This window comes from Fusarium oxysporum, chromosome V (genome assembly GCF_013085055.1).
Source record: "Fusarium oxysporum Fo47 chromosome V, complete sequence".
NCBI lineage: Eukaryota > Fungi > Ascomycota > Sordariomycetes > Hypocreales > Nectriaceae > Fusarium > Fusarium oxysporum.
The window spans coordinates 495,697-522,839 of record NC_072844.1 but is presented as its reverse complement, the minus strand read 5'-3'; the positions used below and the strand labels follow the sequence as shown (position 1 = coordinate 522,839).

At 47.4% G+C, this 27,143-nt stretch overlaps 10 protein-coding genes across 10 annotated transcripts; 4 read left to right on the top strand and 6 right to left on the bottom strand.

The window, feature by feature from the left end:
* Positions 1–544: 544 nt before the first annotated feature.
* Positions 545–2,619, top strand: FOBCDRAFT_273623 (heterokaryon incompatibility protein-domain-containing protein; the record flags this gene model as incomplete). The annotated part of the gene is made up of 2 exons (XM_054704489.1): positions 545–839; positions 920–2,619. The coding sequence occupies 2 exons, from the start codon at positions 545–547 to the stop codon at positions 2,617–2,619; spliced, it is 1,995 nt and encodes a 664-aa protein (XP_054560464.1).
* Positions 2,620–3,420: 801 nt separating this feature from the next.
* On the bottom strand, positions 3,421–5,862 carry FOBCDRAFT_260429 (uncharacterized protein; the record flags this gene model as incomplete). The annotated part of the gene is made up of 8 exons (XM_059611264.1): positions 5,640–5,862; positions 5,156–5,582; positions 4,735–4,899; positions 4,560–4,683; positions 4,255–4,288; positions 4,141–4,202; positions 3,791–3,973; positions 3,421–3,741 (listed from the first exon to the last, which is right to left on the bottom strand). Exons 1-8 carry the CDS (start codon positions 5,785–5,787, stop codon positions 3,421–3,423), a joined length of 1,464 nt encoding a protein of 487 aa, XP_059467170.1. The 5' UTR covers positions 5,788–5,862.
* Positions 5,863–6,512: 650 nt separating this feature from the next.
* FOBCDRAFT_239624 (PLP-dependent transferase) lies at positions 6,513–7,054 on the top strand (the record flags this gene model as incomplete). The annotated part of the gene is made up of 3 exons (XM_054704487.2): positions 6,513–6,681; positions 6,718–6,797; positions 6,830–7,054. 3 exons carry the CDS (start codon positions 6,513–6,515, stop codon positions 7,052–7,054), a joined length of 474 nt encoding a protein of 157 aa, XP_054560462.2.
* Positions 7,055–7,652: 598 nt separating this feature from the next.
* Positions 7,653–8,796, bottom strand: FOBCDRAFT_201173 (uncharacterized protein; the record flags this gene model as incomplete). The annotated part of the gene is made up of 5 exons (XM_054704486.2): positions 7,653–8,024; positions 8,078–8,167; positions 8,226–8,348; positions 8,401–8,525; positions 8,775–8,796. 5 exons carry the CDS (start codon positions 8,794–8,796, stop codon positions 7,653–7,655), a joined length of 732 nt encoding a protein of 243 aa, XP_054560461.2.
* A 1,752-nt stretch (positions 8,797–10,548) lies between these two features.
* On the bottom strand, positions 10,549–11,263 carry FOBCDRAFT_201172 (amidase signature domain-containing protein; the record flags this gene model as incomplete). The annotated part of the gene is made up of 2 exons (XM_054704485.1): positions 10,549–11,206; positions 11,256–11,263. 2 exons carry the CDS (start codon positions 11,261–11,263, stop codon positions 10,549–10,551), a joined length of 666 nt encoding a protein of 221 aa, XP_054560460.1.
* Positions 11,264–13,141: 1,878 nt separating this feature from the next.
* FOBCDRAFT_260428 (uncharacterized protein) lies at positions 13,142–14,022 on the bottom strand (the record flags this gene model as incomplete). Its single annotated transcript, XM_054704482.2, has 3 exons — positions 13,142–13,502; positions 13,549–13,650; positions 13,701–14,022. 3 exons carry the CDS (start codon positions 14,020–14,022, stop codon positions 13,201–13,203), a joined length of 726 nt encoding a protein of 241 aa, XP_054560457.1. The 3' UTR covers positions 13,142–13,200.
* A 1,663-nt stretch (positions 14,023–15,685) lies between these two features.
* Positions 15,686–17,259, top strand: FOBCDRAFT_201170 (uncharacterized protein; the record flags this gene model as incomplete). The annotated part of the gene is made up of 7 exons (XM_059608996.1): positions 15,686–15,692; positions 15,844–16,124; positions 16,170–16,206; positions 16,260–16,327; positions 16,372–16,757; positions 16,806–16,873; positions 16,919–17,259. 7 exons carry the CDS (start codon positions 15,686–15,688, stop codon positions 17,257–17,259), a joined length of 1,188 nt encoding a protein of 395 aa, XP_059464837.1.
* A 117-nt stretch (positions 17,260–17,376) lies between these two features.
* FOBCDRAFT_160459 (cytochrome P450) lies at positions 17,377–19,239 on the bottom strand (the record flags this gene model as incomplete). The annotated part of the gene is made up of 3 exons (XM_031183243.3): positions 17,377–18,123; positions 18,174–18,722; positions 18,772–19,239. 3 exons carry the CDS (start codon positions 19,237–19,239, stop codon positions 17,413–17,415), a joined length of 1,728 nt encoding a protein of 575 aa, XP_031038885.2. The 3' UTR covers positions 17,377–17,412.
* A 1,273-nt stretch (positions 19,240–20,512) lies between these two features.
* FOBCDRAFT_273617 (P-loop containing nucleoside triphosphate hydrolase protein) lies at positions 20,513–23,992 on the top strand (the record flags this gene model as incomplete). Its single annotated transcript, XM_059611483.1, has 8 exons — positions 20,513–20,617; positions 20,671–21,070; positions 21,122–21,240; positions 21,295–21,786; positions 21,819–22,105; positions 22,155–22,716; positions 23,445–23,469; positions 23,523–23,992. The coding sequence occupies 8 exons, from the start codon at positions 20,513–20,515 to the stop codon at positions 23,990–23,992; spliced, it is 2,460 nt and encodes an 819-aa protein (XP_059467169.1).
* An 822-nt stretch (positions 23,993–24,814) lies between these two features.
* FOBCDRAFT_201167 (uncharacterized protein) lies at positions 24,815–25,902 on the bottom strand (the record flags this gene model as incomplete). The annotated part of the gene is made up of 2 exons (XM_031183240.2): positions 24,815–25,796; positions 25,871–25,902. The coding sequence occupies 2 exons, from the start codon at positions 25,900–25,902 to the stop codon at positions 24,815–24,817; spliced, it is 1,014 nt and encodes a 337-aa protein (XP_031038882.2).
* Positions 25,903–27,143: the final 1,241 nt, after the last annotated feature.

The window sequence follows — 27,143 nt, the reverse complement described above, 5'->3', positions numbered from 1 at the left end:
TACACCTTTTCGATTATGTCAACCTTATCCCAAAAAAGAACCAAGAAGCCTTTCGATTTTTTTACCTGCCAATTGATAGCAGTAACGAAGCCGGAAGCCGATCGATCCCTCTTTCTGAAAGATAGTTTAATTTCATCGACAACCGGCGGAACTGTGGCCATAAAGCTGAATATTTTAGCCGTTGGTATAGGTTAGGGCCTCGGTTATGAAAGGGCCAGCTAAACCTCCGTGGACTGGCGGAAACCTGTCCAGGCTGACCACCATGATGCGGCTCCCAGCTGCTGCTTACCCCGCAACCACCATGCGGAATTGTTACATGTTTGCTGATTTTGATTGGCCTATGAGGGTTGTGCCAGAAGTGCAAGCGCAACAGAAAATCCAAAACCACAATACCTGTCCCAACCTTGAAACCATGACCTTTCCCTTAACTGCAAAGTATTGGGTTCTAAGTTTGTAATCACGTCGCTAGTCGTGCTGTTTGACTCACAAGAGTGGTGTCTTTCTTCAGCGGACGATGCCGTGCTCCCTTATCCTTGACAGCAAAATGAAATGCATTACCTGTAAACTCACAGAATCCCCCGATACTGCCGATCAAGCCTGCACATACGATGAGCTACTACAAGCAGCTCAGGCCGATTGTCCCCGATGTACGTTTGTTTTGAAGTGCATCAGGACAGGAGCAGCACACATCGAAGTCGGGGACATCTTGCAAGTGGCGGCTAGTTCTGATGGCTACGTTACGATTCACTGGTCCGGTGGGGAGATCTCGTTGGAGGTTTTCAACGAACATGGCAAGTCTTTATCATCTAAGCTTCTCGACGACGAGGGGTCACGACGAAGTTTCTCCCTAAGATATCGCATCATTTTGACATAGTAATTGGGGCCATATGGATCATTGACTAATGATTCTTGCTTACAGGCGTTGAAGGCGCTGAGCTGGGCATTAGACGGTTGCGTCTAGGTCATTTCCCCAGCACTACAGAATTTCAGACAACAACCACCACAATCCAGTCTTGGATAAAAGAGTGTGTAGGTACGCACGAAGGTTGTCGGTCCCAGATCCAAGATCAGTCTGCCTCCTTCACATGTCCAAAGAGACTGCTCGACCTGAGTAATGGAACCCTGGTTCTACGAGAGAATCTTGGACAAAATCTGCGCTACGCGTGCCTGAGCCATTGCTGGGGCAAGATCAATATTGTTAAGACGACGACACAAACAATCGGCAGTTTCAAAACAGAAGTGCCCTTAGATCAACTGTCGAAAACGTTCCGCGATGCTGTTGACATATGTCGCGGTCTTGGAATTATCTATCTTTGGATTGACTCGCTTTGCATCATCCAGGACAGCCCAGAAGACTGGAGAGAACAAGCAGCACAGATGGCAGATGTTTATCAGCATTCATTCCTGACTATCGCAGCTACAAAGTCCCATGATGGATCCCAAGGTTGCTTTTCGGAGACTAGCCATCAATACGTGGCCAAGTTGCTTCCTGGATATCAAGACATTTATGTCCGTCAACGGGCACCACTCTTTCCAGATCACTGGACACAACTAGACAAGAACAATAATTACCCCCTGCTGAATCGTGCATGGATTTATCAAGAGATGAGACTGTCGCCACGGGTATTGCACTTTTGCAACGAGGAAGTCATCTGGGTGTGCCGAAATTCACAACGTAGTGAAACCGGATGTAACGATATGGATTATAACGACGGCAAGAGCTTTAAGCCAACCCTGTTCGCTTGCGTGGATAAAGCCCCTCGTGACAAGGACCAGTTCACATGGCACCGGTCAGTTCAGGAGTACTCCAGACTGAATGTGACCTATGAATCAGATAAGACGATAGCGCTAGCTGGAGTTGCTCAACGCATGCAGCACATCCGACCGGGTGATAGATATCTGGCTGGCATCTGGGAGAAACACCTCCCACTTGATCTTCTATGGATGGTCTGGCCTACGCCAGAGGTCAGAAAACCGAGACTTTCAAGATATCCTTCGTGGTCCTGGGCTTCTGTCTCGTCACAGATAATGTGGGATGGGATCTGGAGCCCGCTTCGTTCCGTGACAGTCCGGGATGTGAGCTATATCTCTGACGGTCCAAGCCACATGGGAGACTGCTCAACGTCTTCAATCACCTTACAGGCTCCCCTGATAGATGTGAAGTCCTTACTGTCAACCCAGGTCACACCAATGAGGGTCTGGAATGGCAAGATCAGCAACACAGTCACACCGTTGGAAGACATTCGCGTCGAAGAACTTTGTGTTAACGACTATAAGCCCGATAGCCCTTCAGATGGATCAGCGCCTACAGGATGGCCCCCTGCCATTGGAGGATTCGTTATACCACTTGGTGTGAATGTCGAAGGCAATTTTACTTTCTGTGGTATCCATGTTGTCAAAAAGCTGGGAAGTGACGGCTATGAGCGAGTTGGCCATGTTGGGATCAGCCATAATGCTTTATTAATAAGCAATTACACCAAATTCTCGCAACGCCTAAAGAAAGATGATACTTTGCGAGAGCCAAGCATGGAGACTCTGGAGAGCACTTCCAGAGCCTACGCTCATCGTATAAAAGCGCTGCTGGAAGGTTTGCAGGTCTCAGATATTGTCTTAGTGTAGGGGTCGTTTCTTCATTGTCGCATGTAGAAAAGTTAAATGCTGCGTGTTCCTTTAGACCTGTCTCAACCCCTTAGCTTTTTATGCTTTATCTTAGCGTGCATAGCTGCTCCATCCTGCACTACCGCCCCCATTGCTATTCCCGTATCCTGCGCTCATCTGGGCTGCCTTCTTGCGAGCTTCCTTCTCGTAGTAGTTGCCGTACATGTATCCGTACTTGCGATCAAGTTCCTGACCCTTCGCAATGATTGCCTGAGGATCATGGAGACCATAAAATTCATCGCCACCCATGAGCTTATTGACGAGCCGGTCTAGCATGCTGAAATCCAACATGCTGAGAGATTCGGAGTAGTGTATTTAAATGGTTTCAATTTGTTCGAGATGATAGGTGATTCTGATAGAGGAGTTTGGTGTCTCATGTGCAAAGTGGTTTATTGCTTGATTTTTGTAAGTCGCAACTCGCAAACCTTAAGCGACAGGGAAGTCAGCTCTATATAAGTACTTGATCCTACCTGGAGAACATTCACGGGGATTGTCTTTGGCTTGCAAGACATTCTGTGACGAGAGATCTGCATGTAGATCACGTACGTCATTGTGTCACACAGAGTTAGCCAGGCATAGACGAAAGGGGTAATTTTCCTGCGCTGGCGGATCATCTGAGTTTAAAAATGCTTTTCGTAGCGCTTCATTAACATACTCGATGTATAAGCTGGAATTGAGTGGAGGTGCTCAAGAATTGTGGCGCATTTTGTCCAAATTGCTTTCAAACCCAAAAACAATCATGATTTTAACTTAATGTATATATCAGAGGTATTTTATATCTGAGATGAAGAACGCATGCCCTTCTCCTTCACCTTCTCGAAGAACTTCAATTTCTTCCGCCATAGCCCGTGTTCCCACATCCAAAGGCCCGACAGTGGGGATACAAGCCTTCAAACCGACTTCGCGGACATGGACAGACTGCTCTTCCTTGGAACCAATCATCACAATTTCCACAATATTTCCGTCACCGTACTGAGGTTCTTGGAACACCTTGAGGGTCAGCTCAGCAACATGTTCTAGCTCCAAAGCAACGTCGCCGCGTTGGAGTCTGTCGCGGCAGTATTCTTGCTCAAAGATTGGTGTCTATCAGATTTATTAGCAAACCACATGATTGCAGTATTAGAGAACATACATGAGCTGGGCCAGGGCAAATGGCTCCGTTGCGGACACCGAGAGCCCGCTTCAAGCCACTGAGAGGCTTGACCATACTGACAAGAGCAGCTTTGTTTGCAAAATACAAAGGCGTTTGCATAGAATGCATGTAACCTCCCATACTGGCCACAAATAAAAGGTTACCCTGAACCTCTGTGTGTTGCTGCCAGTAGTCAAGAGCAGCCTGTGTTAGTCTAATTGGCTGTGTTGATGGTAAAGGTCTTGTATTGGCCGACATATGCATCGTCAGGATCCTCTGCGAGAGGTTAAATGCCTGAGGGGTTCCGGAATGAACTTGATGGTGACTTCGGCTTCAGGACGAAGGCGTACGTTTGCTACAGCGACCCAACATCCTGCGTTGAGGAATAGATGAACGAGTGCGTGGCCAATGCCTGACAGAGTGAGTATACGGTCATTAACAGTCACAATGAAAGAAGCACTGACCTGAGCCACTACCAGTAACAATCGCAAATCGACCCTTGACAGAGTAAGACATGGTTGATCGAGGAGACAGTGGAGTCAAGGTAATCACGTAAGGGGAAACAAAGGGAAAAGGAACCTTGCCTCCTCAGGGCCCTAGTATTTATCTTATGTATGTAGTCGCAAGCAAGCGCCTTCTGTTCACGCGGCATAGGGTACTGACAATTGTGACAGAGCATCGGTTGCGAGTATCGTCCGAGTTCAATATTCGAGTGCTTACCTGAAACCTGAGCACTTCATCTGTACGTCCTCTCCTGTTCCCCACGTACGACTCCACAACCAACCAGATTCAACCAAGACCAAGTCGGAAACATCATTCTTTGGACAGTCGTCGAATGCGGAGTAGGCATCGTTGCAGGCTCATTCCCATCACTACGAGCATTCTTCAAGAGTCTGGCTCGAGACAAGAGTACTAACGACTACAGCGGCTCTCATCATACGGACCTTTTGACGATCGGGCGAGCTTGAGGATGGTCCAGTCGGACGGATGCCATGGAGCTGGGGGCAGGTAGACCGGGGAGTAACGAGAGAGCGGAACCCATGGACAAGATGACGACAGCACCCGCAGGATTATCATCACAGTTGCGCGGTGGTTCAGAGTTGAAGAGACTAGGAGTGATGAAGAGCAATTATGTGACAATAGAGTTGGAAAGGATACAAGGACAAAAAGATAACACCGGCGCATAGAGCTATAGACCATGTAATACACAATTATTTTCGGGGATTGAGGAAGCTACGTTGTAAACACCCCTCATCATTGACTAATCCGTTCATCAACCATCATTTAGGCTTCACAACAAAGTTATCCATCTTAAACTTCAGCGTCGAAGTCTTAGTCCCCTTTGACCCCGGCCCCATAACATACCACTCCATAGAAATCGTCCAAGTGCCAGTCTGCGAATTCGGAAAGTCCGCCACAAAGTTTGCCCACTGGTCAACCTTATGCGTACCCTTGAAACTCGGAGTAAAGATGGTGCTACTGAAAGTCTTGGTGTCGAAGCTGAAAGAGCCCATTTGATACCACAAACCATCTGGACCTTTGGCCTCGACATACAAGCCTGGTTTTCCAGGCGCTGTATACTTAACGCTATCTTTGGGGAGGAGCATGGACCATGAGAGCTGGAAGCGCGATGCTTTGCAGATCTTGAAAGTCTGGAAGAGTTTGTTGTAGCTGGTTGGATCGTTATGTCCGGAGGTTCCCGCGGCTTGGATCGCGCGGTCGCTTTTATAGCCAGATTTCACGACTGTTGCGCTGCCGAGTTTGACGTATGTGGGTTGGAAGACCCATGGTGCTGAGTGTGTTAGTCATGCTGGAGACGGTAGCTCATGTCGTTTTGGTGCAAACTCACTGAGAGCGCTGGACTCAAAACCCGGGTTTTTGAGGGTATTTGCTGGGGTAGTGCAAGCTCGCGTATCCAGAGGGCTGAGAACATCGGCTGGTGCGGAGAATACAGGGGCAGCGACCGCTAGCCAGCTAAGAAGCGCTAATTTGACCATGCTCACGGTCTTGAACCAGGATGTTTATACCACTGAGAACTGCAGAATAATGTTCGCAAGCAACTGAAATTGAAAGTCTGAGGGGAAAACGGCGGACGAGGGAATGTGTTTGTTTCTTATAGACGAATTGAGGGGCAACAAGAACCCCGTGGGCTCGGTAGTTGAGCATTATCATTCGATACTCGAATCAATAGTTTTGCGAGGCGTTGATCTAGACCCCTCAGCCGCACTGGCTAGACAGGGCATCTCCTGGTTCTAGACAGGTCCCCTGCATTATACTAAAATAGAAGTGTGGTTTCTAGTCTTCAGCTGGCTATCTTCCTAGTCCCATCGCAAGAACAGAGGTCTAAGCCCGACAATGATGCCCTCCAAACCCGATGAGGGATTCTTTCGTAGTTGATCCCATACACACTGGTGACATGGTGATCCGAGGACCATACCTGCCCCTCTGTGCCTCCGCCTTCTGTCGCTCGCAATTCTTTCCCTCCACTCTACCAAAACTGAACGCCATTTAGCTTCTGCCCAAACCAAACATCAACCCAGTATAGATACTCTCAGGCTTTGACATCCACGTTGCTTGTACTGGCGGGTTCGACCACGGTAGATTCATAGACCGCTCCCCAGGTATCACCGTACTTCATCTCCAGGAGGTCAACGTGGGACTTGCCCTCTACACGAACAGCTGTGATCTGATCATCATCTTCGCTTTGGGCGTCGACATGATCATGCATAGCGGGATAAAGTATATTGGAGGGCACTCGGATATGCTTTGCGGAGTGCTCAGCTTCCGTCCTGATATCGAGGCAACAGAAAGCTGGATTGACAAATCAAGAGGTGAACGTGTTTCCCTTGGCAGCGTTATGGCAAGTCTTGGGGGCTGGCTAGGCGTGTGGAGTGTCCGAACGCTTGAACTCCGCATGGAGAGATAAGTAAGGAGCGCTGGATTCTTGATAAACAGGCTTCCTACGTCTGCCAAAGAGCTGGGACCCGTCGGAGAAGTAGTAGCCCAAGTCCGACATGCGAGTCTCCAGCCAGAGACCAGGGCGAATCTTCGTGGCTGCGGAAACAGATCCCCCACGGTTATGATGGTGTCTTCGCACTCGTGATAAAAGATGAAAGGCTTGCCAGGAGACTACCCATCAGGTTGTATCTGTTGCATCATGCGACCAACCGTGGTGGCGTGGAGAGCCTTATTAAATGGCGAGCCTTATTGGATCAGAGCATCGATTGTTGTTTGCTAAGGATAAATGTTGGAGTTGAACACTGAGAGGATCTGAAGGCAAACCTGCTTCAAGCTTTTGAAGCTCTCTGCAGAGAGAGCAAGTAGGCTGTATGATTAATTTAACGGTCTTAATAAGGGCGAAACTGTAATAATAACTTAACCAAAGCCATAACACTACTAGAAAAATGGACTATTGTTCGCAGGCTGGCAGAACGGTGAGATGACTCGATATGCATTCTGGCGCGAATTATTTACTTCGGGATAGTACTTAGGATGGTGGTTAGGCTTTTCTTAGGTACTAGCCCCTGACTCTTCCGCCCTTGCTCTCAATAGAAGCTCTCACGATATATTTCCTATCCTTTGCTCCCCTCTCCCTCTATTTGCCTTCTTTACTGCCCACAACCTCTCCAACCTAATCGCATTGACCTGAAAATTAGAAACTCTTGCCTCCCTACCCATTTCAACTGAATCGTCGGGTAGCAATGGCTAGGAAAGATTGGGCTTTCGATTGAAAACTAAGACCTAACAGAGCAGCGTAATAGTCTGGAAACCCAAGCACTTATCTCGTCTCATTCTAGCTAGTCACTTTCTCATCGTCTCACCAGCCCCAAAATGAATATGCATAATATAGACGATGAACCAACTAGCAAGTGTCTTTAGCAACAATAACATTGTAGTTATCAGAATCGAACTGTTGCCCTCGGACCATATCGACAGACCAAGAAGGGCGGCAAGGCCTGACTATACAAGGAGGGCTGTTGACTATCCATGAGCAAGCTCTGATAATATGGTCGATGTAATCAGCTAGGTAGGAGCACCTAGGTGAAATAGCGTGCCCGTTGTCGTTGCAAAGGATGATAGCATCGGCAGTAGCGCAAGCGATTTTAGTGCACATGCGAGGCCCTGCGCCCACATAGCACACATTATTCCCTAGGGAGCGAAGGTAATTTCTCTCCCGGTGGGCGGCTCGTACATCCATAGCGCCAAATCCACTAACTTTGCAAATAACATGACCCTGGTTCGTATGTACGTAAGTTTCATGACAAGAAGGATAGTTTAAAGTCTTACTTGGCTGCGCTTTCCAATCTCAGGTTCGCTGGTATTGCCTTCTAGAAACACGTAATCTGGGTTCAGCTTCTGAATCTGAGCAACAACCTCCTAAGTCGCCATTAGTATCTATATGTTCTTAGCATGCAGTACTAGCTTATCTACTCACCTCAGCAGTACCAGACAGAGTGATAGGATCGGCTCCCTCTTTGATAGAACCTGTCCATTCCATCGGAAGAAGCGTATACCTTTCGAGAGGGTTATCAACTGCCTGAACACCATCAGGAAGGGCCTAAGTAGAAGTTAGTTTATATATAGCCCCTTTCATCTATAAGAAGCTTTACCGCGGCAGAGACCGCTACTATAGCACTGCTAAGAAGAGTCAAAAGCGTAGCCTTAATCTTGAGTATTTCTGTCTTTGTAGACTTGAAAAGAAAAAGAAAGAAAAAGGATAGTGTTCGAAGGCTGGCTGTATTGCTCCAGAGATTTTGCTTGTATATTGAAGACAGCAGAGAATATGTCTTCTTATATAGTGTTTACAACTTTCTTCCCTCGGATGTATTCAAGCTGTACCTTCCTTTTTTGTGAAAGACGACCGTTGTACAAGTCTGCCTAAACAGTTCGCGTCAAGGGTATCTTGACCTCGTATATGCCGCATCGTAGAATTTGCAGAAATTCATGCCTGCACCTTCCTGTTTATGCTAGACGATCGACGTACATAAGTACTTCCAGTTAAGCATATTGTAACACATCGAATAGCAAGACCATAGGTCCACTTTTCCTGTGAGGCGCCTTTTAAGGTTATCTAGCCGTCTTTAAGGTTATCTTATCTAACCGCCTCGATCGACCGTATGTGAGGAATCTACAAGCTACTAAGTATAATAAAGAAAGTAGAGACCAGATTAAATAAGGGGTCAGGAATCACCTACTCGGGCTTTTATTATCTATCTACGAGATTACTGCTACCTGGCCTCAACTGTATTACCCCCTCCCATGGATTAAGGTCCTAACCCGCGCTAGGTATCTTGACCGTATATGCTCCATATCAAAAAGTTTGTAGGACTCATGCTATAAGCTTCAAAGACTTGGCCCTTATCCTCTTGTCTGTGGAGGCGCTACACGGAGGTATCGTTGCCCCACCAGGTCTCTGCGACCTTTGCCCTTACATTACAAGCAGTAGACTTAGAAATAGCTGCTGCAGGCAGGTTATATTGATCAGTACTTTGCGATTTTCCTACTAGGAGGTAGTAAAAGACCTCAATAATACCTATTTATAAAATTGCCATTGGTTTATCGGGTTTAGAAGAATATGTGATTTGATTCGAGGCCGGAACTGGTACTTTAATATAGCGCCTCTATAGCCAAGGGGATAGGACAGCATTCCCAGTATTTTCAGCTTACATCCATTCCGGCTTTGATATATTTTCTAGAAAGAACATCTAGGACATCACATAAGTTCCTTTATAAAGGTCCATAGTAAGAGGCTATGCACATACCCATGCTACTAGGACCAGTTGCCACGTATTATTGAATAAACTTCAGTGGAGCTAACTAGGGGAGTTACTCCACCCTCTTTACAATACCTGCTACATCATGTCAGAGTTGTGAGTATTTTGAACCCCGTATCTATAATAAATATATATCATAACCATTGTAGGGTTGTATTGGTGTCCTAATTGACAAATAAGAAACTAGCAATCGCCAAAGGGCATCCTCATAACCTGTTACCCCCAAATCCGAGGCGACCAGGGGGAGAGCTGCCATTCAATTAGCTGGGCCTTATTGGACGCCAGCACGTTGTAAGGATGCCGCGCTCTGTTTTTTAACGTGATTATGTAAACTACGAGCCCAGCCAGAAGACACGTCTCTCAGATCTTAATGTTCTGGCACCCATTTCATCTGCTATCAGAGATCAAGCAAGATAATGTCTCAACAAGCCCCTAGATGGCGTAGTTGGCCCAGGAAGACAGAATCCATAGAAGCGCGGGTCGCTCGTGAACGTGCTCTGTCGCGTGTACGATCACAACGATACTACGAACGAAAACATCAGTAAGCCGTGCAGCCCTCTCTCCCGCCAGCCGAACTGCACCAAACAGATTAATAACTAGGTAGGATAAGACGGTTGTGTAAGCGGGAGAGCTTGCCCCCATAGTAGATTGACGCGCTACTTTAAACATGCAATATGGGAATAAGGCGCTTATTCAACCTATCAGCGGGACAAGGACCAGGCGGGAGAGGCCGACGTACTGCCATTCCCGAAACCACCGTCCATTCACGACTCAAGTCAGTCGGGGTGGTGTCTTTCGCAGTGAAGAAGGCCGTGGGCAATGCCAATGCACCAAAGATGGCATTATATGTTGTCCAGGTTCGACAATGGTGCCGCCTGGCGCTCCGTCATGTTACTGCCAGGCTGGTCTGTTGGGACAGTATGGTTGCAGCCAACTTCAGTCAGGTCAGGTCGAGGATGCTGGAATTCCGTTGGTGTTATTGCTTCAAGTCTTTGATCCATCGAGACGATATGCTTGCTTCTTGACCAGAGATGGAACTGCAATCCAAGTGTCCGCAACTCGACGTAGGGTATCAAGGCTTCTCGCAAATACACAGGACGTATCAAATATGTCATAGGTCTTAACCAGACCTCTCAACGAGATAGAATCATGAGAAGGCCTGAATTGCCAAACACCATTCGCCAACGCTGGTCGACGACCACTTCCACTCGTATCAGTGCCGATCGCACAGTCAAGCCAGCCATAAGCCGCAACAGCAGCAGCACTTCCACTACCGCTTCCCGCAGGAGACTGGTACCCATTCCCTCTGGGATTCGATGCTGTTGAATAGTCAACGGCATCCACGGGTTTTTCTGGGGCTATCACTGAGCTGAGCTTCGTCAATCCCCGTATGTGTGCGCCGTCATTAGTGAGAGCCTGAATCACCTCAGCTGTGAAAGCTGCATGCTCGCTTAGATCGTAGTAGGCTCGGTTGCAAAGTGATGTCTTAATTCCATGGACGAGGAAATAGTCCTTTACTGCAACACGTAGATTTGGCGGGGCGTTGGTAACGAGTGTTGGTGCTCGAGACGGAACGGCAATTACGAGGCCGGTATTGGAGATACTTGCAACCCCAAGTCGCTTAAACACTGTCAATGGCGATCTTGTCCATATTAGTGGTAGTCAGAGGCTTCAATGGACAAGTTACTTACAGATCCATGTTGGGTTTCAACCCCAAGAAAAATCCTCCTTTCTCATCATCATACAAACGAGAGCCGGGGTGAAACTTATTATCGGTGTAGAATAAGGACCTGTAGGAAGATGCGTTTCGCCGCCTTCAACTACAATATCGAGCCATTTCATTCCAGGTTCTTTTAGGTACTCCCAAGAATCTCGAAGCACAATCTGGCCAAGGCGCGGCGTCGTGATAATTACACCTGAAAGGAACAGGTTGCGATCATAAACATCACAGCCGTCCAGCTTGTCTAGTAACGTCTTTATCCACTCTTTGCTAAGGGGTACACCGTCATTGTTCGCAAGAACGGCCACGAGTAGAGGTTCCAAAGGAGTGTCAGCTTGGGGTTGGAACTAGTTCATTTGGTTCAGATGTAAAGTGCATGTAGCATTACGCAGATGAACGTACAGCGACGGTTCCTGTTGTGACATGTCACTTGCCTCCAGCCTCAAAATAGTAGTCGGGTTGAGGGCCGCCATCGGAGGAGTCATATGAATAGTTTTCTGCCCTGCCACTATTGAAGGAGAACAATGAAGATTTCTGTGGCATCGCAACAGCGAGGAGGTTGGTTTCGCTGAGTAATCGTCCTCCGTAGAACAAGGACATGATTGAGGGGGCGAAGCCAAAGCTTCAACAAGCCAATGATATCGTTGTGCAGCTAATGGACACACCATTTCTAGTGCCTCCGTCACAGATTACGTCGCTCATAGGCAGTTTACCTTGAAGCTTCGAAAGAACCACCACTCGCTATTCTTATTGGGATTGGATCTGTGATTCGCGGAGAAGCTTCACTATAAGCTTCCTGCCTATCACCTCAGCCAATGCTTTTATCTAGCCAATAAAATCTCATGGACCAGTCTAGGCGCCTTCTTCACGCCCAACATCACCGAGGGATCTAATCAAGAAAAGCTTGAGCTATTAATTACTTTCCATCGTGCCACTTAAATGCCTGCGAACTGCCAACTCGGCAAGCTAAGAGCTGTAGTCAGACGGCACAGACGAAGCTAACTTTCAGCTTTAATCGAAGAGTGGATCATGATCGTCCAACTCTTTATATGAAACCAGCCTTATGCCCCTTGATGTAACATCGTGTAAATCACCATGCCATTTTGAGCTAGGAGTGCGAGGGGCGCAAGGGCAGAGGCCGTGATGCGCAAGTCGACGTATGGCTCGCGATGGTCACCTACAACTAATAGCGGCGCAATCTTACCCGAATCCAGTTTGTCGGTCTGTCGGATAAGTATAAAGAACCCCGACTTCCGCTGGTCAGACCCGCGACCTCGACAAGCTGCCTCACCTCATCTTCTCTGTACCCAATTGACACCGAAACCTCTGTTCAATCTCTCATCATGAAGTTCACCGCCGCTCTCCTGCTTCTCATCCCCCTTGCCGCCGCTGGCCCCGCCATCAGCACTGCTGAGGGTCTCCCAGACCTCGCCACCTCCGGCGAAGACGGCTACAGTCTCTCCCACGGCGAGGCTCTCCAACTCGCTGCCAGAGTCTGCCCTGCCAAGTTCCCCCGAAAGTGCTCTATCGGTAACTTCTGCTGCCGCACTAAAAAGTGTTGCAAAAAGGAATGCTGCAAGAATACTGCTAGATATTGCAGTGCGGGCCGATGCTATCGATAATTGTTAATAGGGTAAGAAACGAAGATATTGGTAAGCTGTCATGGACTGAGTTTCACCGTAAACGCTGATGCAGAGTTTCAGGTATGTGTGGTGTGAATGTATATAGTGTACAGGAACGTATTTCTGTTGAATGGAATCGCAACCTTTCGTTGCTGTTATGTCACTCCATTCCCGTCCAAGAAACACCATTCTGAAGCACTCCAGCCACAGACTGAAGTACTTTGGAATTCGGGGCTGAAAGTCCATAGTTGATCATCGAGAGAGTTTGCTTTTATTATATGTCCCTCAACGTGCTCATTCCAGGCAGTTTCTGGCTCCTGACTCAACCAACAGCGTAGAATAACGTCTGTGCAGCCACCCTCCAACTCCGCCAAAAGGATCCTCCTTATCACTCGCTTCTTTCCTTCCATCAAACGTGATGACCTGGAGTTTGAGAACGGCCACCTGCTTTGCTTCGTCTAGCTCCGCGCGAATCTCAACGAGATTGTCGACGTCCATGGGCGATGGAGGTGACTGGTGAGGATCGAAGCAACCTCTCATCGTGATGCATGTTGGTGTTTTTGATAGAACCACAAAATGGTTAGTGAAGTATGTGCCTGTTGCGTGTCAGAAGTGGGAACAGCAAAATCAGGAATAGCATACCTGGTTCATAGGTAGATTCTAGGAGATCCTTCTTCTCCCATAGGTCGTTCTTGTTTGCCTCGTTCTTGAAGAGTGTCATGATTCTCCGTTGGATACCATATCCTGATCATCATCAGCATTAAAGATAAATCACCGGTTCCCTTAACCCTTACCAAATCCTCCCCACATTCCCGCAATGAATCTCTCAACCAACTTGGTTCCTCCATTCTTTGCATCCTCCAAAAGCACCTTACCCAGCTTGTCGAACGGCACCTCTCTCACGCACGAGTCGGCAGAACCCGGTTTATTCCAAGGATTGATCTGCTTCAGCAGCGAATGCTCATACAATGATCTGCCATTATCCGGTCCAAAGGGCTCAAAGTAACATTTCCTTGTGACGAGGTGAAAGCTTGCTGCGCCGGTGATTGAGACTCCAACAGCTACTTTGGCGGCAAGGATCAGCCGTTGGCGGAAAAGAGGCGATATCCGAGACATGATTGGTGTTTTCTGCCAGGTTGACCAACAGACCAGACCTTACGCTGCTGAAAAAGGGAGAGGCTGCCAGGAATAAATAAATACTGGCCAAATTTCGGACTCACTAGAATGCCGAGGTCCGGAAATACAAGACTTATATAGATCTGAAACTCCACATATTCGGAACCGTTTCCATACTTTACGGTGGTTGCTTGGACAAATTTGATGTTAGCAGCTCCAGTTCGTCAAGACTTGGCAACATTTGCTCAATTTGATTGGATCGTGACATGTACCCACTAGCGATTTCCCGCTGACGGTGTGAATTTCCCGCTTATATAATCAGTCTGATCCATACTGCTAACCCTAGACCTGGGGATTTTTGACAACGGCGTTTACAGCATCGACTACAGCCTGCGATATAAATTGAGGCCATTCCGCTGCTGGAAATATCCATGACTAGACATTCTTTTAACACTAACGCAACTACACGTTATCCGCGTGCCCTATGCCCTAGCGCACGATTCGTTCAGTGGAATCTCGTGGAAGATCAGATCGCTATCGGTGTTCCAGCTATTCTGTTGCAAGTGCTTGTCATATTTGAAGCAGGCCGAATGCGCGCACAAACTGGCTTCCCATCATTTTTAATCACCTACCAACAGTCATCGAATTTGTACTTCGATTCTCAGATATTAACATCTCATAACGCCTCTATGTGTCGTCTGTAGCCCTTCACAAAGTAAACGCTTCCAGATTAAGCGCCATGCCGGATCTCGAATGCGCCTTGTAGTGAAAGCGGTACCCGGAAGTGATGTGGATCAACGGGTATGGATGATCCGCAAAGCCTTCATTCCGTGAACAGTAAAGTTCAGCCGGCATCCGAATATCTCAACCCTACAGCCTCCAGCTAATATCCGGCATGACCGTCAGCCACACGAGGCGTCAGAGTCGATGAACTTCCCCGGACTTGGCCCCGATTCCAAATTGCACTTGTATCTGTCAAACAGACCTGTGCAGTCCAATACGAAGCCTTCCCGAGATGGTTCGCTTTTCTAAACACTAAAATTATGCGAAACAGCTTTATTCAATGCCGAATAAGTACAAATCAATAACCAGATCATAGCGCTCAGTTGATGATATCATTGGCTTGCCCTGCCGGCAACATTGCCGCAGCCAAGACCCATCCTCACCACCAACAGATTAACCTCGTAAACCCAGACCCTAGCTAAAGCCCTGCCAAGAACTCCCCGCCAATCTCCCACTCGATTGCATAGCAAAAATAAGCCTAATCTGTATCCCTGGAATGCATAAGCATATCCCATGAAGATCTCCGTGGCGCTCAATTCTAGCTCCTTTTGGTGTGATGAGCACGGACTAACACGACCCATTGGTTTAGAGTACGGGAAGCTCGTCTAATCCAGACCAATGGACATGGTATGCCTGGATTAGCGTCGACAAAGCAAAACACCTAGTCCGTGCCCCTGAATTCTTAATGAGACAGTGTACCCCGTCATACAACGGGTTTTGAGTTGTTGGGTGCTTTTCTCCTCGATGTTTCGCCTGCGCGGTAGACCACCATGAAGCTATTCGCAATACTACGCTTGTTTATTCTCATTTTACCGTCTATATTTCAGCAAGTCAGCGCTAGCTCACCGACCACCGCTCAAAGGCTAGAGGACGCGTCGCAATGTGCCGTGCGTATACCCCATCTATCTCGCGCTATGGATTTATCAATCAGTTATAGATCAAATGTTTCTCGCAATTCGTTGATAAGCCGACATTCTCGACCGCCAACAAAGAACGAATATGCCATGATCACAAACTCAGCAATGCGGTAGCCAGCAGTATCCGCACAGCATGCCCGATACGAGACCTATTCGGTAGAGAACCCTCAAGATGGGCCTTACAAGGATCAAGCTACTCACATTCACGGTTGCTTGACAGACTTTCTCAAGCTTGAGCAAACAAACTGCGGCAGACCAGAGCTCGACAACGATCACAACATTAGGGGGATAAACTACACGATCCTCGGGATAGCGGTGTTTTCCATCGTCCTTCGAACTGTCACGAAATCTTATCGCTTTTCACAATGGGGTGCTGACGATTACCTCATCATCGCGGCGTCGGTAAGGGTTTTCTTTATGCGTCATGCTGATTTACTAACATTCTAGCTCTTTACCGGAGTTCAATGCATTATCATGGGCCTGAGTGAGTTCTGAATCATATAAATGTCCAACCAGCTGATTATTTATTCTGTGTAGTGACATTTGCGGGCTTGGGCCGGAATATCTGGACACTTGACGACAGTACCATTACCACGTTTCACATAGTAAGTTCGTACACTTACCCAGCAACCTCGGCTAACAAATACAGTATCTCCTCGTCGTTCAATATGCCTACGTTCTAAGTCTCTGCCTCATCAAACTCTCAATACTCTATTTCTTTCTCCGAACATTCCCCGACCCAACTTTCAGATTAATCATCAAGTGTACTATTGCCTTCAACATTGTCACGACAATCATCGTCACCATATGCGGCGCACTGCAGCGACAACCAATTCACTTACTCTGGGATGGATGGAAAGAGTATCCTCCTCGCGGGATCACACTTAATATCCCAGCAATCATCTTTTTTCACGCTGGTGTTAACATTGCTCTTGATGTCTGGATGTTTGCGCTACCGTTGACGCAGTTATATTCTTTGGGTCTTCAGCCGAAGAAGAAGGCTGGCGTTATGGTAATTTTCGGTGTTGGTATTTTGTAAGCCTCCCATTCTCCGCTGTAGCATTCATGTTAATATTCGTCTAGTCTCATTGCAGCCAGCTGTATCCGCATCCCCTATTTACTCGACTTCACAAGAACGTTGAACGCATCATGTAGGTAATTCCCATTCCCACCAAACTCTTTCTCTAACGGTCAAGCAACAGCCAACGCACAAGGATTCGTCGTATGGTCCAATATCGAAAGCGGCGTAGGCATCTTGGTAGCCTGTATGCCTCACATGCAACCAATCTTCCGCGCTATCGCAGCACGAGCTAGATCGTGGAATATTCTACCTAAAGGCTCAAGCAGCAGCACAGAGGGAATATTTGTGCAAAGATCTCTGGCGACCATTAAGATGTCAAAGACTGATGGGACTACTTTGGTGGAACCGGATGACTTGGTTTTGCATGATAGAGGGGGTTTGTTGAGTGAACCTAGTCCAGCGAAGAAGGTTGATAGTAAGTTCGGGAGTGTGAGTGAGACGGGGACATCAGGGTGAGGCATTCGAGGCTACTGCGTCCCATTAGTTGATTCCGCATTTGTACTATTTTGCGGGTTTGCATTGGAATATCTAGGAAGCATAAAGCGCTGCATCAGCATAGCATAATGGCCCATCTACTTTAAATCTATTTATATCATTCTAGCTTTCCCTCTACAGCACTACCTTTCGCGGCTTGATAAACACTCTATCAGGGTTTCTAGTCAATGACGAAACTGGCTTAGGTCTCGCAACATCAGCTGGCAACGGCAACAACTCAAAGGTCCAGACGACAAGAGTGAAGAAGATCTTCATCTCAAGATACGACATCCTCCTTCCAAAGCAACCTCTCGGACCTAGCCCAAAGGCTTGAATGGGGAACGCCTGAGAATCGAAGCTCAAATCCTCTTTCCCATCTGGACTAGCGGTCGTCTTGAGCCATCTCTCAGGCTTGAAACTCGAATAGTCATAGTCCTTCTCCAAAGGCTTTGGTTTGCGAGATTTGACCCACTCACTACTTCGTGAGTCATCGAAATCAATGGGAGGAGACAATATACTAGGGCCGTTTGATAAGAAGACAACTGTTGTGCCTTTTGGCACCCGAGCACCAAGGATCTGTGTGTCAACTTGGACTTCTCGGAGAGTCATACCAAAAGGATACGACAAGCGAAGAATCTCTTCGACGACTGCATCAAGGTAAGGAACACGAGTTTGGATGATCTCAACGAGTGATGGCGCACGTCGCTCAGATTTAGCTTGAGGATAAGCTTGTTGAAGCGCGTTGCGAAGTTCGGATTGGGCTCTTTGCTCGGCGCTGAGATAGCTTAGGCCCCATCGTACAGCTGATGATGTTGTTTCATGACCGCCGATGAGGTAGGACATCATCTATGAAAGGATCAGTATAGTGCCTCAGATCGAGCGATGCGGGTACTCACTTCACTAGTAATAACCTGAGAGTAGTAGTCAGGCTCTCTCCCCTCTTTCTTCGCCAATGCCTCTTCTCGAACGGAGATCTCATCAAGCGCACATTTCATAGCCTCTCCATTCGCTCTTCGCTTAATGCCATTAGCGATTTCTCGCTCCTGCAACTGCTTGGTAAGGGCAAAGGCGTTCTTCAGGGTCGCTGAAAAACTTCGATACATCCAGTGGAATAGCGGCGGGGAAGGCGTCTTGATAATCTTGGCGACGCTCTCGGCGACAGTTGCCAAGGCGTTGAGCTCTTCATTGAGAGGGAGTTCTTCGAACGCAATTTCACCGTCGATCTTGGTTGATGAGGTGTTGTTGTCTGGTGTGAGTTCCTGAATTTCCTTGACGAGTTGGGTATGTTGAGTGTCGAGGCCAAAAGCGGCGCACACGATAATATCAAGGGCCGCGTTGTGTACATCCTTTGAGGCTGAGAAGAATTGACCATTGGCGTGCTCTGTCTTCATATTCCAGAGGTCAACCAGCCGAGAAAACTTGTCGTAAATTTCGGGCGCAGATACCTTTGCTCAAATCAGCTTCTTGGTTATGAACCCGATACTCTCATCTCACCTCTGACAAAAACGACGGTGTCATCAAATTCCTCACAAGCTCCTTATTCTTCCTAAACTGCGGATCCGAACTCGTAAGGGTGATATGCGCCCCCGGCACAACACAGTTAAAAACAGCAGTGCTCGACGTCCCTCTATCAAACTCCTTCACCCGATGCGTGCAAATTTCAGCGGCCTCATAATGATCAGCGACAACAACCCACGGCTTCCCAAAAGGGCGGATAAAAGCCTGGAATAATGGTGATTGGTGTTTTATAGCCTGCGTCGCTAACCAGTCGGTCAAGCTCCCGAAAGCCTTGACGTCTGGAAGATCGCCCAGGATACGATTCGTCGCGGAGACGTTGTAGGGGATGTCCGCGAAGGGACGGGGTAGCATTGAGCGGTAGAGGGTGTAGGCGATGCCTGCTAATAAGAGACATCCTAATAAGAGCCTCGTGGGCGACGAGTCTAGAGCATCAAGCAACGACATGGCTGCAATTTCTCACTCCAAAATGTGATAAAGTGAGCAGACCCGTCAAAGCGGACCCACGGGCATATTTATCAAGCTCAACATGGGGATAACAAACTGAGACAATTAATTCAACGTTTTTGCTAGCTACCCCTAAAATGGTTAGATAGTTTCAACGATGGTAAGCCGCAATTGAGAGGTGCCCCAATTACAGGGCTAGCATTACGAGGTTGGTTGCACAGTTGGGGCCTCGCTAGAGCCCCTTTAAAATCTGATGTGAGAACGCCAAGGCAACTTATTGGTATGACAAGATCAGCCCTGGGACTTTGGTGATTTTGATTGACGAAGGCGCTGAATAGAGACGTTTATGCGCCAATTGGCTGACTGAGTGAGACAGTGATTGTTCTGTAGCCGATACGAGGAGATGCTGAAAGGTGGCACGCGTCAGATTGCAGGCCACGTAAGATTCTTGACGCAGTGCTGATCTGTTTTGTAAATCGATACCCTTGCTATTCATAGTTGTTATTGCCTCCGCGGTTGTTCAGATGCTGCAGTAAACCGTTGAGATTTGAATGCCACAAAGGGATCAAGCAGTAATGACTACCTTGGGCAAGAGATAGCATGTGCCACTTTCGGTAGTTCACCGCTGGACCAGTGGTATCCGGATCTCCGGAATCGGCTCTCGGCATCTTGACACAAACTCAAACCATAAACACTCATGCCCACGCTGCGGAGAAGATCAGACAAATTTAGTAAATGCCGAAGTCGGCTTATATGGGTCTTAGTACAACGATTCCCCATAAGCTACAGGCGCATAGACCTTGCTAGAACACAATGGACGTTGGTTGGGTGCACCTAATAGGGATGCTCCACTGAGCCTTATGGGGGCACGCGGGTGGTCCCATTCCCCTGCGCTGAGATGCCTTAGTGCCGAAGGCAGAGGCGCTATAAGCTCCAATTATGCTTACTATGACCAACCAGCGCCAACAGAGCAACGAGAGATTCAGGCAGTTTGTGTAAGGATCAAGATCCTTTGGTTTCTGTACTCGAACTCTCCAGGCTATTTAATGGCATGTATATCACTGTCTTCTCATGCAAAACACGAACCTTCAACTCTACTAAGAAGAAGAAAATAAGATATTACGTTTAACGACATGTCATCCGATCCCGTTGATGATCCCCGCAAATCAGAGGATTATGAACTCATCTCCAATGGGGACGTTGGGTCGGATACTGACCAGGCTTTGAATAATGGCAGCAACGCCGTGAAAGGAAAAAAACTCCTGATGATACAATGAAACTCGAATTAACTCTCGAACATTTGCCCGAAGTTACTCAACCTCTGCCCGAACATAAGACTAATCAATCTGGCCAATCCCAAGATGCTCATGAAGACAACGTAGGTCTTTGTTGTAGTAAATGTTTCGTCAGAAATGATAGTTAACAGTCTAGCTGCCGGGCAATACTGAGCACGAGAAGTCTGCAAATGCAGAAGAGCACCAAGATGAGAAAGCGACAACAGAGGATGAAAAGTTAGAGGAGGTTGGGAACGATGACGTGGCTGATACCACTAAAGAGGAGGAACTGAAATGGACGGAACTACTTCTAGACGACGACTATGATTTCGAAACAGCCATAGACAAATCTCCCTCTCAGCAAGAATGGTCACGTCAGAAGCACGAAGAGAACCAGCAAAATGTTTACCTCGATCGTATCATGTCAATGGTCGGCCATGAACAAGTCAAAGCCCACTTCCTGGCCGTCAAGGAAAAGGTCGATACTGCCAGGCGCTGGAACAGGTCTATAAAAGACTGGACTTTTGATCTTTTAATTCATGGAAGAAATGGAACTGGTAGGTTTCTTACCTCTAGGCTGCTACCCTGTTTCTAATAAGACACTCTAGGCAAAAACATGATCGCCCAAATCTACACCGAGTTCCTGCATAGTATTGGGGTAGTTGATAAGAAGAAGTTCGCTGTCGAAAATAAATGGTACAAAGATAAGATTACGCCAGAAGCCTCAGTAAGTTGTGCATCATGACTCAGCTTTGTTGAAAGATACTAAAGAACTTACCAGATTCTTTTCTTCTGGGACGCTGATAGGATTGATCGAGAATCCGAGGTCGATGACCTTCTAGAAGCAATAAAGGGCTCAAACTCTCGCACCGTACTCATATTGTCCTTTAGAAAGCTCGATCCCGATACACAGAAAGCACTGGATACCAGTAGCGAGTCAAGACGTCGCTTCTCGAATATCATCAGGCTCGAGAACTACAGAGAAAGTGTGATTTTCGAACTGCTTACACGACTTTGCAAAAGCAAACCGGAGTTTGGTGATCGGTCTACTACTCTGCTGAGAACGTTGAGTCAAAAGATAGCTGGTAGGGCTTTGGCGGAGGGGCGTGCTTTCAACAATGCACATGCTGTTGCGGAAGGAGTTGACAAGGTCTGCGAGCGGTATCAAAAGCGTAAAGAAGCTGCTTGGATGGCTTGGGCCAAGACACATTCCCCTGACGACGGAGAGACCTTTGGACCAGAGCATTTCAAGGATGGAATCAGTCTTGAAGATGTTCTCGGAATGTTGGCTTACGACAAGTCAAGGAAGATATCGAGCACATCATCGACTTGGCAGAAGTCAACTACCAGCATCAACTCCACGGTCTGAAACCGCTGGAACCTATTGACTTTGATCCTGATTTCAATAGATCTAAAAGAGCCGATGAGAATCGCAATGCTCTGTTTGAGGATCTCGTTGGTTTTGAGCAGATCACCGACAGGTTTCGGAAGTATCAGAAGATGGCTAATGGCATGCGTCGTTATGGTCTTGACCCGAAACCGCATATCCCTTGGGCCTTTGTATTTAAAGGGCCTCCAGGAACGGGTAAAACGTGAGTAACTTCCCTATCGCTGTTATGATCAGATGCTTATTTTCAGCAGTTCTACGGCTCGCAAGGTTGGCAAGCTCTTTTACGACATAGGCTTTCTCTCTTCAGATGAAGTAGTAACCTGCTCCGTCACGAATCTCACCGGGGAGCTCTCAAGACACACTGGACCCAGAGTAATCAACCAGTTCGAGCTCGGCCTTGGAAAGGTTCTTTTCATCGATGAAGCTTACCGTCTCATCGACGATAGTTTTCACAAGGAGGCTATTGGTGAACTCGTCGATGTCATGACCAAACCTCGATACGCTCATAACATGGTTGTCATTTTGGCAGGACACAGCGATGAGATGGAAGAGCTCTTGATGTTGAATCCAGGGCTGAGGAGTAGGTTTCCTACGGTCCTCGAATTTCCTCAGATGGCGCCCGAGGAGTGTCTGAAGCTGCTTGAGAAGTTGCTGTCAAAGCTCAACATCAGTTTGTCGATTTCTACTACCGGGGAACATAAGGTAGCTGTGCTTGATGTTTTGAAGCAGTTGATCGATAGTAAAGGATGGGCTAGTGGCCGTGACGTCAAGGCTCTCAGTCAGGCCATCATGAACCTGTTTTTACGAAAGCGGGTGAGGCTGAAGAGATCTCTGGATCAGAAGGACTTTGTGTATCCTATAAAGAGCTCATGGACTGCTTGGAGGCAATGTTGAAACATCGTGGAGGTGCATTGGACGATGAATAACATGCTGGACATACCAAAGCGTATAGATAGTTAGTCGAAAGAGGAATGAGATAGAGTTGAGGGGTCAATATCGACTATATACCGTGGCGCTGAGTCCCGAAGTATATCGCAAGTCTGATTGATAATGTCCGAGAGCACCCAACTACACTTCAGAATAGTAACTCAGTTACAAATCTGCTTGCCCGAATGCCCCGTGAAAACCGTCGCCTCATTCATATAATAGCAGAACATAACAACACACCATGACTGTGGACACGACTTAGACGCTGTGCGATCTAGGTAGGGTAACCATAGCGCCTCATTAGCCGTATGGTATTACTAACCCCACATTAGAATAGAGGCTTTGTGTCCCATCCTCGATCAAGTTCAGGATAACACTCGGTCAGCTTCGATCAGCATCGGCGTCCTTCATCACGGAGAAGTGATCTTCACTCGAAGTCGTGGGTTCCGTGACGTGGAGCCATAGGAACTCGCTGATTTTGAAACCAACTATCTCTTATGTTCACACGAAAGGGTTCACTGCTGCGTGCCGCGGTATTCCCGTCGACGAAGGGGAGCTGAATTGGATAGAACCGATACGAAGCTACATTCCTTTCACTAATACTGTTGATCCAGTCGTCGGCCAAAGAGCAACTAGTCAGTATGCGCTCTCACATAACAGGGGTTTGGCATATATGGACCTTACCTGGCTAGGTGTAGAGTGCGACTCTATCCTTGACAAGAAGGACCTGCTTGAGGTTATAAGCCGTCTTCCTCCAGTTAATGACCTGCGCATTGTCTTTCATTACAACAACTGCATGTATGCGGTGGCTGGTTTAGTTATTGAACAGCAGTCAGGGCGGCCATGGTACGAGTTCCTGAAGGAGAGGATCCTTGAACCCCTTGGAATGCATCGAGCCGTTAGACACCGAAAGAAGCTACCACATGGCAATGTCGCAGAACCTCATGTTGTCATTGATGGCTACTCACTGCATAGGCAAAAGCCAGTTGACACGGCCGCTGATGATACTTTCATGGAACTAGCTGGAGGTGTCTGGTCCAATGTATCAGATATGATGAAATGGGCCAAGCTCTCCTCAACGCCGTGCACCAGCAGCCTTCGGTCCTCAAACAGATTTCGACCATCGTATCACACAAATCCAATATCACCACCTCTTCCATAGGCGAGAATACATACGGAGTGGGCTTTGCTCGATCCATGATTCCGTTGACGGAGTTAGGCATGCTTTCTCTCAACGGTCCACGAAGATAACACGTGATTGGTCGAAGCTTAAGACCTCGGCTTGTTCTATATCACAATGGTGGCATGTTGGGATACCTGAGAGCTTTCTACCTGTTTCCAGACACGAGATCGGCGATAGTGGCATTGGGTAACTCTCATGGCTTGGGAGATGGACCAGATTGGTCTGTACAAGCAATTACGTAGGCCATGTTTGATCTTCAGCCGCCGATCGACTTTGTAGAGGTGTCAGGTCAAAGGACAAAGACAGAGTATGAGAGATACGCTCGTCTGGCAGCTGACTCTGTGTACTTTCGACATGAGGAGAGGAGGGACGAAGAGCAGCTTAATATTAATCTTGCGGGCTATGTGGGTAAGTATGTCAATGGTTAAAGATGACGCTGGATATCCAGCTAAAGACAGAGAAAGCCTGATAATAGTTGTCAACAATGTTGCATCACAACACCATGAGTTGACTCCTTTTGCTGGAGACAAGCTGAGGTTTCTGCCCTCTTCACGTGAAGAGTTTGTTCTTCGGGAACTTATTGATTGGTTCAAATGGGATCAATTCATTGTCAGCTTTCACCGTCATAAGGAGTCAAGGAAGGTGGACGGATTCAGTTGGGCTTTGCAAATTGGCATTACGCCAGTGCACATTAAGAGGGTTGCCGTAGAGGAATGAGTGACTCCAAGCGTCGAACCATAATATGGCGGAAGTAACTCAAAATCATGATATAACATATAGGTTCGTAAAATTAGATAGCGCCTATAGGTCTAAGCTACTAATAGGCAACACCGAGGTGACAGTCGGCTTAGCCCACTCATAGGATGATGGACCTGAATGGGGCTGAGGGGACGGTGTTCCGGTATAGAGCATGGCGTACTGGCAATTCCTCTGGAAAGCTCCGACAGGCACCGAGAATGCAGTATCTGCAGGATATCGCTGAGTGACGTAGTAAGGCGACTGACCTTCATCATACCAAAGTAAATGGTTTGTCGGTAAAAGGTCATCGGCGGCGGGAGGAGATACAACAGCAGGTGGTATCTGGTGCGGCATATGAAGAAGAGAATAATCGGTGTGGACCAGACGATCAAGCACAAAGAGACTCCAGTAAACGCAGCGCCGTTCTTCTTCCTCGTAAGGGATTAAGGCTTCCCGCTCATCCTCAAGGTATTTTCCGGGGGCCACGTGTAGAATCAAAGCCATAGTATTAGCATCTCCAATACTGACATAGGCGCGCCCGAGATCCTCGTGGGTATACTCGTAGAATGCGAGCAGGATAGAACACTGAATAAGCTCGATACTTGGGCTATCAAGGGCTCGCAGGATACTTAAGATTTGCTTGGCAGCCCGATAGATTGGCATATCAACATTCTCCTCTCCTTTGATACCTGAATCATCGTTGTGAGAAAAGAGCTGCATACATACAGCCAGAAGGGTAGTAGCAGGGTCCTGAAGCTCTTGATCGGAAATGGAGTCGGACCCGGTATTATTGGTGCGTAAGGCGAAGAGTTCCGGATGAACTATAGTAAGGTAGGGGTTTATGGTCTCCAAGTAGTGTTGAATAGAGTAACTCGGGATGGCGTTTCGTGAAGAGAGTAGGCTCAAAATCATAGAGCTGGAAATGTCAAGGAATGGCTTGAGCATGCCCGGTATGTGAGGTGGAGACTTTATGGCATTCTCCGGTCTTATGACAGTAGTGACTGACGGAGTATATACATAGTCATAACAGCATTTGTTCCTGAGCCTAGAAGGTTAGTTACAGTAATAGACAAACTGAGAATAACTCTTATGTTGGACAGATTCCTACATACCGCTTACAGCGCGAACAACTGGGCAACGATTTGTCGCATTTTTTCTTCGTACGCGTGCACTTTTCACAGGCTCTATCAGCCTTTCTCAAGCCTTCTGAAAATTTAGGGCTTGGTGAAAGTGATGTGAAGCGAGGTTTGATAGATCTGCATGAGGGACTCATGGTGGCTTGTATGTGCTTTATACAAGTATGCATCTAGCTGCGAGGTCTGGTAAAATGGAGTTTTCGGAAGGTCTCCTGACAATATGGTGTGAGATGTAGATCTTAAGATAAATATCATAAAGGGAGAAACGGAGTCTTGGTACAAACAAGAAGGGAAGAGTGATATTGAATATTTATGTAAGATAGGAAGTTACTACTTCCTATTTTATCCTTGACTTTAAGGCTGCAAAGCTAATTAGCCGCTAGTTTGGGGGCCATGTAGGTGTCACAAGCTATGTGAACATGGCTGAAGATGTTATTTTAAGACAGGAGGTCAAATCCGGAGTATCCTTCCCCGAGATAATCTCATCAAAACCGTTGCTTTGACCGTACAAGCTGCCAAATGACAAGGATTGTTTCGTCATCTGTTCTTGGGGAAATTTAGGGCTGTGAGAGTGGAACTTTATCAACCTAGACAATTCAGGCTAGTGACTTGTCATACGACATTATCGGAGCAGGGATCAGGTCTTGACTGCATAAGTTAGTGCAATATGCAACGGGATTATCCGAACTTTTTTCGTTATCTGATTGCTTACGTTTTTGACCACTTCTGAAAAGGTCTAGATGCTTCGAAGACGACAAGGGTTTTCCCTGCTGAGTTGTCGGAATATTTCGCATAACAATCCTGCCAAATTATTTACACGTGAAAAGATTCTATGATACAGATAGAGCATTGCGATTGGGACTCTGAACTGACCGCAATGTCAAGATACCAGCCAAGTGCAGTTGACAGCTCGCAACGGGCGTGACAAGCTTTCCCGTTTCTTCAAATTGTTTGTTCGTGCCACCTGGCTGCGTGGGAAGTGGTGTGCATCACGTGCTGGTCTGTATGGACTCCAGGCTGAGGTACGTCTGCAATGGCATCATGCCCCCTGTCCATATCATTAACCCACCAATAGATGTATGCTACGACTCAAGACCAGACGATTTTGATTTTCAGCAGCCCCACTCTGTCGCGGTCTTGGACTGTTTCCCGACGCTTTCCGGCAGTCGGACCAAGAAAGTAAATCCCGACGATGACTTTGCTGCGGCGGTCTTGGAGCGATTCCCGACACTTGTCAGCCGTCGGGTTAAACAAAC